Consider the following 14,746-nt stretch of genomic DNA (forward strand, 5'->3'; position numbering starts at 1 on the left):
TTAAAGTATATCGGGTAACACTAAACAGATATTTTATTTATATATATATATTACCCACAATGTGTTGGATTTTACAGTCAAACTAGTTTTATTAAATATTACGACCACCGCAGTTTTGGGACTGAGCCAGATTTTAAAAAAACTAATTTCCATTGTAAAAAATAAGTATATTTTTATGAATATAGATTAAAGTATATAGCAGCGTAATTTCATACTTTTTTTTTTCTGAGGCTTAATGTTTAGTTGTTTCATTTGCCATGTTTATAACTACAGTTTTTGCTGCTCATAAACGTCCCACGATATTTGCTGCAGTGACATTATTGTGCGCATACAAACGTTAACAATTACTGAGAGAAGCAGCCTCTCTAATCATTCAAATAAATCAATAAAGAAAACATACTCGTACACTAATACAATATATGATTTTGACTGAAACATAGCCTAGAGTGACTGGGGGGGTTTGGGGTGTCCATGTTGGGTGCGAAAATAAAATTGTTATTCAGGTAACACTAAACAGATATTTCTGTTGGATCTCCGACATGCGCCTGTCTCTGAATTGAATGTTCAACACAGCCCAAAAACTACAACTATAACTTAACAATAATTCATGACATGACACAGACCAAAAGGTCATTAAATTAAAAAAAAATTTAAAACACAGGAAAATTGGGGTGAACCCTAATCGAACCAAGCCCAGCGGGAAATTTGAAAAATGACAGCCCGGATCGGCCCGACTGGGTTCTGGGCAGAGAATCAAACACCCTGAGTCAACTCACCCACGCAGGAGTCTGTGTGTTCCTCGAATCCGGCAGAGCACACGCATCTTCCGATGGGCACCAGCCACTCGCCCTCCGCACTGCAGTACATCTTGGGCGTGTCCCTCTCCTCCGCGTGGTCCACACACTGACCCCTGACCTCCACCAGGGAGGACGAGTCGGCACCCGTCACCACATCGGTGAACACTGCCAGGTTGCGGCTCACGCCCACACAGCGCTTGTAGTACACCCGCACGGAGGTGAGGGCAATGCAGGCGCCGATGTCCTGGAAGGCCAGGTAGAAGCCCCGTCTGCTGAGGGGGCCCACGCCTCGCACCTGGGGAAGGGAGGGTTTGAGGTCATCATGAGAGTGTTAACAATCTGTTTTCGACATTGACAGCAAATACTAAACAGGACATATGATTAGTGAGAGTGTGTGTGCAGTCTTTATATTAACAAGAAGGAAAAAAGGCATTAAAGTCCCTATTTGCTGCATGGTCTCCTGAAAGTTACGTTCCCGTACAACAAATCTGCTTTGTCAATGTACGCTTGGAGGAAACGTACTTCCTCCTGGATTACGGTTGTTTTTGACATATCACAAGAACGCTTCTAATCTCAGTCTGCGGTAGTCTGAGGTCAGGGTGGATGGTTTGGTCAAACAAACACAGCAATACAGCTGTTCGTATCTCGCGTGAAATCGTTAAGATATTTAACGCCACGTATTAAGCTAAAGCGACGTAACAAACACTTATTCAAGCCAAACCAAGATCTTTTACGAAAACCCGGTTTTCTTGCGTTTTTTGTTTTGTTTCAATTTAAAACGTTAACCCGGTGTTTAAAACTGCGATCGTAGTCTGGGAGGAAATACGTTTCCCTCGATATGTTATTGAAAATATAATTTAGGTCTATAGGAAGGTAATCTTTTTTGTGATATTAACATACCTCCACAAATTCAATAGCGTGAACACACTCACAATATCTTGGCTCCTCCAGATTCCAGATATTTATAGGACATGAAATTGCGTTTGCACCCAATTAAGGGAAAATGGTTCGCGGTAGAAAAACTACACCCACAAAAAAAAAAATGTAAGGACCCTGAAACTATCTCAAACAAGTACTACAGGATTTAACGGTGCACTCCTGTGAAATTGTTGGCCTCAGGACGGAGAAATTAAAAACAAAAAGCAGAACCAGAGATATCAGCTTTTTTATTTAATGCATTCTTCTTCCTTGTTAAAATCTGGCATCTGCATTACCCACAATGCAACTCAGCTGCCCACAGTTCAGTCAGAAATATCTAGTGTGTTACCCTGGTAGTTGATTGATAACTGATTAAATTAATAATCTGCTTCGTCAGGACTGTCTGGTTTGCTTAGATCTGCTCAACTGTGATTGGTCCACGGTAGTATTTGCCTTTTTCCAACCGAAGCGAACCTTCAACGCAGTGAGAAAAAAAAAAAAATCTCTTATTTTTGGTATAACCCCATCACTTAGAATAATACGCTTTCAGGGCCATTAATTGACGCATTTTGTTGTGAAATACTGGATAGATATTATTTTTCTAACCTGTAAGAATTATTTCAATGTTCAGCGGTGTAACAGCTCACAACTCATAACAAGACAAAGCTTCATTTTGAGAGGTCGTTATGCAGAACAGGTTCCACTACCCTAAAGCACAAGGCAATATCACCATATAACTAAATCTACTCTCAGTCCTGTACACGGGAGACATATGAAACCTCTGTGTAATTTTGCCTCGCTTACTCGACAAACTTAGTTTAGAACGTATTCTTGGGGAAGTTTCATCCTCAAAGCTCAAACAGTGGTTTCCCAACAAACGCAGGTGGAAGCAGTGTGAGCGCAGCCTTAATGTAATCTCTGGACTGGTGTTTGGTGTTGTGCTTTGGCAGCAGTCATTAATCATCTGCTTCGCCTCCAACAGCAGCCTGGAACCACGGATGTTTTTACATTTTTATACACTTCTTTTTCATCTCGTATCACAGTTGATTATCTTTTTAACACCTGGGAACTGATTCAAAATACCGTTTCATAAGTTTGTTATGGAAGCGTATGAAAATATAAGGACAGCTCTTTCCGTAAATGATTCTCTCTATTTTCCCTCCACTCTTCTGTTTATTCCCACCACGGCTCTTTGTTCACCATTGTACACCATGTTATCAAGGGGAAATGAAGCTCCCTGAGCTAACGAGCTTGCTAACGGTCAGTTAGCAAGCTCGTTAGCTCTTCAGCTTAGCTTGGTTTAATGGCAAAGACATATTGGTACCGTGGACTCCTGTCTCATAACCGTTTGTAAACCATTCCTTATTTATGAAGCAGTTATTACTCCGACTGAGGAGGTTAAGTAAAAGTGAACGGTGTAACGACGCTATTAAGCCACGTTACCTCCATTTTGGTCTCTCCGCTTCACCGTCCCCTCATAAGTCACAACTGTCTCAATTGCTATTCGTCTAAAGCAAAGTTCGCTCGTTCACCAAAGTTGGACTCCATGTGAAAAAATGGCGGAATGAAAGAAAGTACATTTAAATAAAGAATGTCAGACAAAGTAATTGTCAGCCTCAAAGATCTACATTAACTAAAATCATATTACATTTTAATTAATATAGTAGGAAGGTAAACTATATGAGAATATATATAGAATGTAAAATAAATGTTAAAAATCACCAGAGCACCAAATATAAATTGATCTGCAGCTAAAATTGGCCCAAAAATGCACTTTAGTCTCCTGTTTGAGTTAAGTTTGCTATAAAGCTACAGTCCCCAGCTGTTTTAGGAAATGACTGATAGTTTTCCAAAATGAAGCCTTTGTAGCTACTTTTAAATATTATCTGCTTCAGTAGGAAGCAATTAGCCTGGGCCTGAGCCACAGACAGTGTCGGGAGACGGACCGCCGTGTTGTTTTTGGTCTGTTCCTGAGATGTGTTGACTTTTATATTTGTTATATAGTTGAGCTCAGGAATCATGAAAGATTAAAAAGTCAACGCAAAGCCCCTGTACCAACAAACCCCCAAACTAATTGTAGTCTTTGTGTTTCCTCTAGCTAACTCAGGATTAATGTGTCGCAAATGTAAAGTCGACGCTCAATGAATTATACCGCGTCTTTCAGATCCTCATCTTTGTAACGATGTAAGGTACCAATAAAGAGAAAAGCTCCACTGTTTGATATCAAATTTGAAGCTTTTATCAATATCAAAGTATTTCCCACGATACCGAACTGAGCCCTACTGTTTGTTTTCTTTTTACAGATCTGCAGAACTCAGCGCAAAACAGCCTGAGTGACGAGACTGGAAGAGGCTCTCCGGGGCTGTGGATGTTTCCAGCTCGCCTTCAACTCATGCGGAGGTGTGCGTGTTGAGAATTTGGAAAAAACGATTCAGAAAGTGAAATATATGTATGCTTCAAAGAGCCTGGACTGACATTGTACCTGTTGCATCAGTCAGTATCCGTGCTGTTGCTCATACCTCGGTGTTGAGTTTGAGTCTGCGGACTCCCAGGTCCACCCCCGTGAAGCTCTCGTCAGCAGCGATGGTGTCGATCTTGATGAACTGGTTCTCCCGTACGGCCGAGCCCACTGCTCTGTCAGACTCGTAGTAGTACAGGTTGAAGGTTTCCTGAGGAATAAACAAGGAAGCATGAGTACTGAGTGTGTAATGTAAAGTACACCTAACATGAAGACTAGTGTAAATGCAACCGCAAGGCTTTAGATGGACTGAAAACACCTCTGGTGGTGGTGTAAACACAGTTGTTCCCATACCGACACCAGTATCAGGAGTTGCCTCTGAACTAGTACTACACACCTGTGGTTAAACCCTCTCGTGCACCATTTCTCCCCTGATGATGCTACATTGTGAACAACTAATGTTCTTTTTTTTTTTTTTAAATCAATAATTTATTTCCTAATCATTTGAATTGTGTGTTTTTATGCAAAACACCACTATGTCTTTTAAAAGTGAGCGGTATGTCAAAAGTCACAAAAGTACTTAAGTAGGAAATAATTTTCCTGACTGGTTACAGGCCATTGTGAGTGTCTGAATTGCATAGGAGTTTAAACAGACTTCATCAGAGATTGTGGTTTTGAAATGCTTACTATTTTACTATTGGGAACATTTAAAATCTTTATTTTTGCAGTATCGTCTCCCTCTCCCACACATGTCCACCCTCATTCTCCCTCCCTCCCTCCCCTCTGTGTCTGAGTGTTACCTTGCAGGTGCCCAGTACTCCAGGCATGCTGTTGCAGTCTCTCAGGGTGAACTTGACCTCGATGTAGATCCTCCTCGCTCCGTCTCGGGGGAGCCAGCTCGTCCTCAGCCAGTTGTTCTGGCTGGGGCTCATCACGTTACAGACCTGATTGAGAAAAAAAGTGTTGTAATCAGCATCTCCAGCAGCAACATACATAGTCAATAAAAACAAACATTATGTCATTTTGTCCACAGTCCTGTGTGGTTCTCTATTTGTTTGGAAACGCAGAGCAGCCGGTAGCTTTTCACAAAGCCCAGTCGCTGTGTGGGACGGATGATGGACGGGCCAAACAAAGACAGGACGTTCATCAGGGGTGCCCCCCTTCCGTCTGTTAGTCGACTGACAGGTCGTTCAGGTCTAAGATAAGGCATTTTTTTATAGCTTTTTTTGAGGCCAAGAAATTCATGAACACACCTCTGGAGGCGGGGCTTTAGTGTGTTTCTTTGTGAAGAAACTCAGTTTCACTAACAATGCCACTAACAATGGCTTTGGCCGAGAACAAGAGCCCACTGTTAGTGTGAAACCAAAAGTAAACGCTGACCTTACGCTTGTTATTTGACGTTGTTACGCTCTTTACATAATGTTTCATAAGTCCGCCAAGTTACCGTTTTTATCCGTTATTTTTTTCTAACCCTAACCAAATAGTGTTGTTACCTTCACCTAAGCAATCGTTTCACAATTTATCCACGTAGCATCCTGCGTATCTGCAAGAGTGACACAAGGCTGATATGAAATATATTTTTTGTTTGCAGAAATGTACAATGCCAACATTCTTTCTGCCGACTGGGTAGCTTCACAGCAGCTAATATGTATTCAGGTGAGGGAGCCCGAGCTGACATGAAGATGAACCTCCACTCAAAGACTGGTAGACTGGTAGAAGAGTGTTCCTCTCAAATCATAAAGTGCTTCCTGCTTTGTGTCTCCAGACGCACATTGTGACATTTGTTCACCGAACTCAACCCGGTGTCACACAATGTAAAAAGCAGTTTATGATTATGTGGAAGTTACTTTCCTTGCCAATGTTAGAATGCTCCACAAGCATGTGTAACACTGAAACATGCAGGTAACATGCCCTGTTCTCTATTTGCTACCACTGGAGACACTGAAGTCTTTCTTTTCTGGGCTCTGCTGGTTGGAGTGACTTGGCTGGAGTTCATGACCTACAATTAAAAAAAAACACTTGATGGATATTTTATTGGCTGTTTGTATGATTTTTTGTGTGTGACTCAAACCATTTAAATGGAACCACTTTTAAATACATGTCTTAGTCATCACTTAATCAAACGTTTCCCCTACCAGAGTGTTGTTGAGAACACTTTGAAATCACATCCTCATGTAGGGAAATAGCAGTTATAGACTAGGGCTGCGACAAAATATTGTTTTCATTATCAATTGATTTGCTGATTAATCATTTTGGTCTATGTGTGTAATGCACAGGCTTATGGGGGCTGAAGCCCTGGGACCCGACGACATAAATGGGCCCACGAGGCTCAGGGGAAAAGTTTAAAATTCACAGGGAGAGACTTTGTGTTGTACTCCCGACATTACCTCCCTAAGCAAAGACTTTGCCAGACATCAATACCTGCCGTTGTTGTTCTCATATTCATATTTTTGCAACACTCGTGAGTGGACAGAAAAGAGCAGGCTTTGTTGTTGGACATTGGTGCTCCCTTTTATTATACCCGTTCAGACTTATTTGCACTTCAAGTTATTATTATTATTGGCCAACATGGATCGGGCCCGTAGGCTACCTTCTGGTGACACAATTTCTGTATGGTATGGTTATGTATGCTTCCCTATGGCCTTATAATGGTGATATGAGTTCTATTTGATGCATTATTGTGTACTGTTGTTCGTTCAGGTCAGACCGGGCAATGGTGGAGTTGTGATGGTGCTTGGGGGAACGAGGGAGGGCCTTCAAAAAGTCGTAGCTCCGGGGGCCATGGTACTTTAATGCAGCCTTGGGGTCTATATGTCAGAAAAAATTAAAAAGTAAAAGAAATGTGAAGTCTTTAAATTACTTATATTGTTCAGCCAACAGTCCAACTGTTAACGGCATTACATTCACTACACTGAGAACACTAGCCAACTTTTAAGAATCTGAAACTACTGAATTTGATCAAAAGAGTGTTGCTATCAGCTGCTATTCAATAAGACAAAATCATTTAGCACCAAGCTCTGAATAAAGAATAATATCATTTTACTGAGCTGAGGATTATTGTGTGCTTAAACAAACCCACCTTCTCAAAGCCACAACCGTCATAGAAACCCATGTACCGCCTTGAAATATTACTGATTTATCTCAACTTTTGTACACCAGCAGGATTTTTTATTTTTGTATGATTTAATGAAAATGATTCCCATATAATCCAACAAATATAAAAGAATAACTAGTGATTAACTATCCAGTTTGTATTGTTAAATAATTCATGTTGAGGAAAAACAGTTTCCCAGAGATCAAAGTGATATATTCCACTTCCTGTAATGATGAACGTTACACACCTGGTACGTGTGGATGGGGCTGAAGTACTCGTCCATCTCGTTAATGGCATCCCACTGTGCAGAGAGGAGAGAAAAGAAAACATTCTTGGGGTCAGTCACATGTATCTCCATGTTTTTTTTTACAGATTCATACCATCTATATTTCCCACGTGACCGCCTGTGCCTTCCTTATCGCCTCGGAAGATTATTAGCTTTGACTTCAAATGAAACGTGTGGCGACTCCCTGTCACACAGGCGGCAGCCATAGTGTGAAGTTTCCGTGTCATATGCTCATTAGTGATGCACACTTTGACGATCAAAAACAACCTATTTTAAATCTTTTTAAATCTCCTCGTTCAAATTCTTTATCCAAAAGATTTTTTTTGAAATCTCAACAAACACTGTTAAACGTTAGATTAATGCTGGTTTTAAATATGCTAACGTTATTCTGTCCGGGAGGGCAACCGTTAACTCGAGCAATCATGTGTTCTACATTCCAGCATGTTGGAATTCACTTAATGTAATTCCATCAGGACACATTTTCCTTTAATGAGATGCCCCTTATGTATGTGATTAGATTTACATTGTTTGCTGAGTGCTGCCAGCGGGCCAATAATGGAGTTACGAGGAGGAACAGGAAGTGAAATGTGTTGGTACTTCAAAATGTGTTAATGTGCGTTACACCTCCCAGCGCACGGCCAGCACCCAAAGGAAACGCAATCACAGGAAGTAAAGTGTGTACCCCCCCCCCCCTAAGTGTCTAGATCAGGAGCCGAGGAAAAGCCCAGATGATCTAATTGATTTGAATGCATCGGTTGGTATGTACACAGGCTCACTTGTGCAATGTAGGCCACGATAATTGAAAATAATTTCCTTTCCCTGCATAGATCCGAGCCCAACTCAACATACCCTAACAGAGACAAGGCATTATACATTATACATTATACTGTATGAGTTGTCACTTAAACTGTCAAGTCTTGGATAAACAGTGGAATGAGTCAATCGGACTTCAGGCCTTTAGACAAACAAAGCAGTACGGAAACATAAAAAAAAACATACACTGGGATGTAACAAAAGGCTCTGTAGTCTGAGTCAAGATGGCAAACTTTACTACTTAATTCAACCTTGACATAGGCAGCCTATACCATGATCCTCTGCTTCTGATGTTTTACCTTCACTATAAAAGCCTACACACATATACGCGAGTATTTAGCATTTTTTTGACCCTGGTGGTTAAAGGCCAAATCAGTATAGGAACTAATTTGATACATCCATTATAATTTTTGTTGCTAAGAGTTTGCGCTGTTATTTTGCGACAATGTCTGCACTGGCCAAAGCTTAATTTGATAGTATTTTTTTTAGAATAATTTTAGCTGAAGGGAGTTCCAACAGATCAATTTCAGATCCAGTTTTTAGCCATGCTAGCTGTTAGGCTATCGGTTAGTACACCTCTTTCCAGGCTAAAACATCTGAAACAACTATTAGACAGATTGATTACATTTTCGGTATATACGTTTATGTTCCCTTCAAGGTGAATTGTAACTTTGATGATCCATAATGTCTTTCTTTTTTCATCACCAGTGACATTATCAGGTCAGATCTTGTTCAATACTTTACATGTATGTCCAAATACCTGCAAAACCAATGTTGTCATAACAGACGAAAAATATCAGAATAAAAAACATGTAAAATCAGAGTAGCCTCCCCGACAGCTTACTGCCGCAAGCAATCACTGTACACCTTCTACTTATGGTCTTCATTGTCAGTGCAAATCCAGTCGCACGGTTACATGGTGCATTTGGATGTCAGGGGGAAAATAACATCCTCTCCCGCTCCTGTATTGGAAGGAAATACTGGCTTTATTCACGGTAACGTGGGGACTCAATTGCAGGGTGTCAAAAGTTCATGCAAACAGCTCAACCCAAACTCCAGGAGAATGAGAGCAGCTTTTTTTCCCTTCTCTAGTATATTTGCATGTGTCATACAGAGTGTAGAGGTCATTCAAGAGGTTAGAGATTTATTTAATATAAGGGTCTTATAATGACACTGACCACCAGTAGGAGACTGGCTGAACTGGGTGAATGTGACTGTGTTAACAGTGCTGGACTACGGGTGTTTTTTTTTAAACTACTATGGCAAAGGCATGACCCGCCCTACTCTGCCTCTGATTGGCTAACCCTGATATTCTTTCCCTAAACCCTACCTAATCTCACTCCCATGCACTAAACCTAACCAACCCATCCCAACCAGTGAGGGCAAAGAGGGGGAAACAAACGGGAAGGTCTAATAATGTCATTCTGCATAATAGTTATTGTATTTGTATTTTTGGAGTGATGGGCCTTCGGACCACTGGGCATCTGGTTTTGGGATAAAACGGGCTGTCGGACAAACGGGCGTTCGGTCCAATGGGCCAATTTTGTGATTACTGGAACTTTAGAATAACCGCAAGTCCCCCCCACTTTGTTTTCCATAAAAATGTTCAAGTCTGAGCAGGACACTTTGATCATCGAAAATGCAATTAAATTACAAACATCTGAAAATCTTAAAAAACCTGGAGGAGTTGCTCTTAAGAGCGTCGTCAGCAAACAGGTGGGGACGGATAAGGTTTCGAGTTTTATCATATCCTCCAGGAATTTGATTGGCTTGCTCAGTAGTGGGCGAGGTTTTGCAGGTGGAGCCATAGAGGACAACTTCAGGACAACTCGTCTACTCCTCCCTCGCCAATGTTGAGGAAAATCGAGGGAGGTGGAGGATGTGAGAAAGTAAATTAGAGCACAACCATGCTCTTTTGGAAATGTAAACAACATTCATGCCAACTGATTCTGAAAATGAAAGTTCCGTTGTGCTCAATTGTACAACACACACACTATTGGTCAAGTGCAACTCTAAGATGGGAAGGGGACATCTTGTCGTCTTAAACCATATTTGATTGGATAACGAGTGCAGGATGAGTTGGATTATTATCATACAACAATACTCTGAAATTAGAGGTTGCAGAGCCATTAGTTTTACTTATGAAATATATTTAATTACTTTACTGGGTCTTAAACGGTAACGTCATCTTGCAATATAAGGCACAAAGCTAAAATTCTTACCAATAAAGCTATCATTTTATATTTTAATTAATCCCGCCCTTCTCACCCAAATGAAACAGCTTTTCTCTTCTCAACTGATATTCTTACTGTGTGCCACCTCACCTAATTTCAACATGAAAGACATCTTATTAAAGACACACTTCAATTTTCTGAGTAAGATTCTTAGATTTACTCATCATAAAGAGTCTGTTTAATATGTATAGTGCGTAATGTCTTCTGTGACTAATAATGAGCTTTCTAAATCTCAGAAAATAATATCAGCTTGCGTTTAAAATTACACATTTTGAAGACTTTTTTTTGATGTCTCTGGCAAGTCCTAAAGATTACAGAAGTCTGGTACCAAATCAATTAAGCACCCCTTTAAGAAAGTAAAGATGCTATTTAATTAGGTCTTTAAGATGTGGAGGAGGGGGGAACCCCAATGCAGCATTTAACCCAGGAGCCCCCAAAAACACTAAGACCAGCCCTGTGTGTTGATGTAAAGCAGGCCGGTCCAGGAACAGAGAACGGTACTCGTTTCCAGGATTAAAAAATGAAAAAAAAAATTGTCAGTGGGCGTAAACAAAACCAGACTCACTCTGTGCCAAACTATATGACTTCCTCCTCCTCTAACGAGAGAAGGGCAGTCCTCCCATCCTCCCAATAAATGTTGACCTTTGACGATATGCCGCAATGATTATTCCGTGAAAACACAGCCAATTTGTGTGCATGTATAAATAGCAGGACACGCATGTGTATTTAACCCCAGTGTTACCCATGAGCATCCTGGGCTGGTGCGATCCTTGCGTGAGCGGCGGAGTAATTGAAAGGGAAAGCGTCGACCCCGGGAAGCTTTTGGGGCCACGCCCGGCTGAACTCGGCCTCGGATAAGACGACTGAGCTTTGCATGGAAGCCCTCCGACTCCTCTCCTCAGCCTCGACTCGTGCCCCTCTCCCCCAACCACGATCCCTTGACACACGCACACACTCCCCGAGGCACCAGCAGCCAAAAACCACTGGGATAATTAAGATGAAGGAAGTCTCACCCTTCCCTCCCTTCCTCATCCTCTCATCTTTATCTGCTAAATTGAAACCGTCCTTGAACTTGTGAGGACCTCGGCTAATTAGTGGGGTGTATAACCTCTCTATCGCCCTCATTATTCCCATCTTGCCATCGCTGCACTATCCACCTTTTTTTTTTTTTGGCGGGGAAATCTTATGATTTTTTTCTTCTATGTATTTTTCTCCCGGAGTAAAAAAATCCAAGCAGTTTAAGAGCAGATTTTCAGGAGGTTGGGAGCTGTACGGCAAAGCAGGGCGGGGAAGAGATTGTTGTTTAGTCTTGTAAATAATGTGAAAAAATGATTGCTCATTCTCAGCAGACATCCAGGGAAGAAGAAGAAGAAGTCGGAGAGATTCAGCGGGGCGTGTTTATCTTGTGAGAGCGCGATAAGAGAGTTCTCTATCGCAGCAACAACAGAGACGCAGTGCTTCACGGAGCGGCCCACTGACAGTGCAGTGTGGGCGTGTGCAGATATACTGTATATATGTGTCAGACAGATAGACAGACAGAGACAGAGACAGACAGAGTTAACCACAACCGAGAGAGAGAGAGAATGAGACATTAATTGGCTGTAAACTGAACATCTGTTTCTTTGCCTGTCAACTCATCGGATTTCTCATCAACTGTTCCCCCACACACCCAGTAACATAACACCAGATGTAAATGTACTGCAGGTACACACAAGTATAAGAATAGAAATATATATACTGGATGTTTCAATCATCTCCAAACTATGTCCGGACAAAAGGACGTTTCTAAGCTTAGCTGTACAAATTTGTTTCAGGTTTGATTTCATTTTTCAAAAGATACACACATTTATAATTGATCTATTAACACTAAATGTTGGCTAAAGACCAAAAAAAGTAATTGCCTTTACTCAAGGATTATTATTTTTTTGTAATAAAACTATGAATTTGTATCATTAAGATTTTAGTTAAAATAGTGTACATAGTACTGACTGATTTTTTAATTGAATCTGTGATGGGTCTGCTACCTCAAAACTACCTCAAGCGAGCTTAAACACAATTGTACGTTCCCATACAGCTATTCTAATGCTATACTTAAAAATGTGCATTAAATATACTTATGGAAACACGGCCAGTGTTACCACTGACACTACAAGGCTTTGTCACTTCCCTCAGTCTATTCAAAGGCCCGGGCTCAGGGCATTATGTTGAAATATTATTGCCATGTTTTATCACTCAAATTACATTTTTCTGTCTTTGATTGCTGTTTTATGACATTCTTAAAGGCCATTGCGCACCTGCACAGTGACAGGCTGATTAAACCACTGCTCATGTTGAAATGTGACGTCACTAAACTATGTGCCGGTAATGATGATAAAGGGGTCCCGCCCTCCAGCTGCAACAAAGTGAACAGAGAGCAAGGGATATGTCAATCAAGCAAAGACTGTATATGCAGTGCAGCTGTGTAGGTGTACGCTGGGTGGGTTTTCACTGTGTGTCAGTGGGTCAAACAAACACAGGACTTTCACCCAGGGTTCGTGAGTCCAAAAGTCAAATTTGACTCATTTTAAGTTACCGAGTTATTTAAGCCAAATCACATAATATCGCGTACGTACTGTAGTAGCTATGTCACATTGACTTACTTTAACTCTAACCAAGATCTTTTCCTGAACCTTAAACAAGTCGTTCCCTTTCACAACGTTATATACAACAGTCTGTTACGTCTTTCTGGGAGTCAATGGCAAACTACCTTTTCTGTCGTTTAGTTATGAGGATGTGTTGTTCCAGGGTGAACTGATATTATGACTGATATCATCCCTATCTTCATTACATCAAATACAAACAAAGACAGATGATGAGGGGTGATTGTTGTATTGCTCATTATGTTTCTGACGGGACGTTCTGGGGTCGAGTAATCAAGCTGCTGCTCAGCCTCCTCTGACTCTTTGTCAATTAACGTGCTGCGTCTGATCCGTGTTCCTCGATTTCTGCACGCACCCTTTCTCTCTTTAATCTCAATCTCTTTTGTTTTATTCAGCCCGTTTAGTGTTTCCACTTACGACAAAAGAAGTTGCCATCTAAGTTGCCTGAAGATCAGAGAAGCTGTTGTTGAGCACAATGAAAGTGTTTTGGGTTTTTTTTGTCTGAATCTCGGGGGCTACTCGTACGAGACCCGAGGCCCTGTAGCATGAAATCAATTTCCGTCTATTCATAACATATGATATGAAAGAGAGTGGGGTGCCAAAGCAGATGAAAGGGAAACTGAAAGACTGATTAACAAATACAGAGAGAAAACTGGTTGAAAAGATGATAATGTGCGGCTGGTGTGAGTGACGATGGAAAGTATTTTAGGCTCTATTCATCACTGTTGTTTCTGAGGAAGATGAAGGTAGCTGCGGGTTTAGACACAGATTCTTGCAGGGAGTCTGGTGTGCTCAGCTTTCATGTCCTATACACATTTTCTTGCAAGATTCGAGGCCTTCTAGACCACACAAACAAACGCACTATTGCATTTACCAACTTTTTAAATTAAAAAAACAAAACAAACAGGCTGACAAAAATGACACAAAAGTTACACTCAGCCTGTTGGTGTTAATGACCTTCACTGTCCTTACTTGTTCTATATTTGTCTCATCCCACAGAAGCCTCAATAATATATAAAATAGACACATCTAATGGAGCAAACACTGAATTAAATTAAACTCTCTGTCAATCATGTGTGGTTGACAGGGCCGTGGTAAAGATGTAACACTATGTGACAGCTGTTGTTAATTTATGTGCAGAAAAACTTCTTGTCAGAGTCTTCGGATCATTGTCGTCGTATGGATTTTTAATATAGAGCGGTGGGCGGTGCTTGAGCATATGGAACTGGCTTTCATATTAAAAAACTAATGAATTAAAAAAACAATAGGTCTCTTAGGCTGCAAGATACTTTTAGAAAAGCTTCCTATTCAAATGAAAACAGTTTTTGTGAAATAAAGGTCAACTTCACCCCCAGGTCTGAGCCTGAGTTCTCTTACTATATTTAAAAAAAAAGCGCAAGCGGGCTCAGAAATGAAACCATTTCTGTTTGATGAAAGCAGGAGGAGGCACCGTTATACACAGTGCTGTCGCTGGCCTTTCATTTTTTGTGTAGCATGAAAGCATGGT

The 14,746-nt window shown here is 40.9% G+C and overlaps 1 protein-coding gene across 1 annotated transcript; it reads right to left on the reverse strand.

Annotated features, from left to right (window-relative positions):
- Positions 1 to 127: 127 nt before the first annotated feature.
- On the reverse strand, positions 128 to 7,798 carry LOC116376873 (ephrin type-A receptor 8-like). Its single transcript, XM_031838365.1, has 4 exons — positions 7,515 to 7,798; positions 4,974 to 5,117; positions 4,235 to 4,384; positions 128 to 1,092 (listed from the first exon to the last, which is right to left on the reverse strand). The coding sequence occupies exons 1-4, from the start codon at positions 7,623 to 7,625 to the stop codon at positions 754 to 756; spliced, it is 744 nt and encodes a 247-aa protein (XP_031694225.1). The 5' UTR covers positions 7,626 to 7,798; the 3' UTR covers positions 128 to 753.
- Positions 7,799 to 14,746: the final 6,948 nt, after the last annotated feature.

The sequence above is a fragment of the Anarrhichthys ocellatus genome, unplaced genomic scaffold (genome assembly GCF_004355925.1).
Source record: "Anarrhichthys ocellatus isolate YVR2014 unplaced genomic scaffold, GSC_Weel_1.0 scaffold663, whole genome shotgun sequence".
NCBI classification, from domain to species: domain Eukaryota; kingdom Metazoa; phylum Chordata; class Actinopteri; order Perciformes; family Anarhichadidae; genus Anarrhichthys; species Anarrhichthys ocellatus.

Bases quoted from the DNA above. Each gene is read 5' to 3' on its own strand.
- LOC116376873 (XM_031838365.1), bottom strand. From the start codon at position 7,625: ATGGAGATACATGTGACTGACCCCAAGAATGTTTTCTTTTCTCTCCTC. The intron at 5,118-7,514 runs GTGTGTAACGTT...TTTCTCAATCAG, and splicing joins GCCCCATCCACACGTACCAG to GTCTGTAACGTGATGAGCCC. The intron at 1,093-4,234 runs GTATGAGCAACA...TCCCTTCCCCAG, and splicing joins GACTCAAACTCAACACCGAG to GTGCGAGGCGTGGGCCCCCT.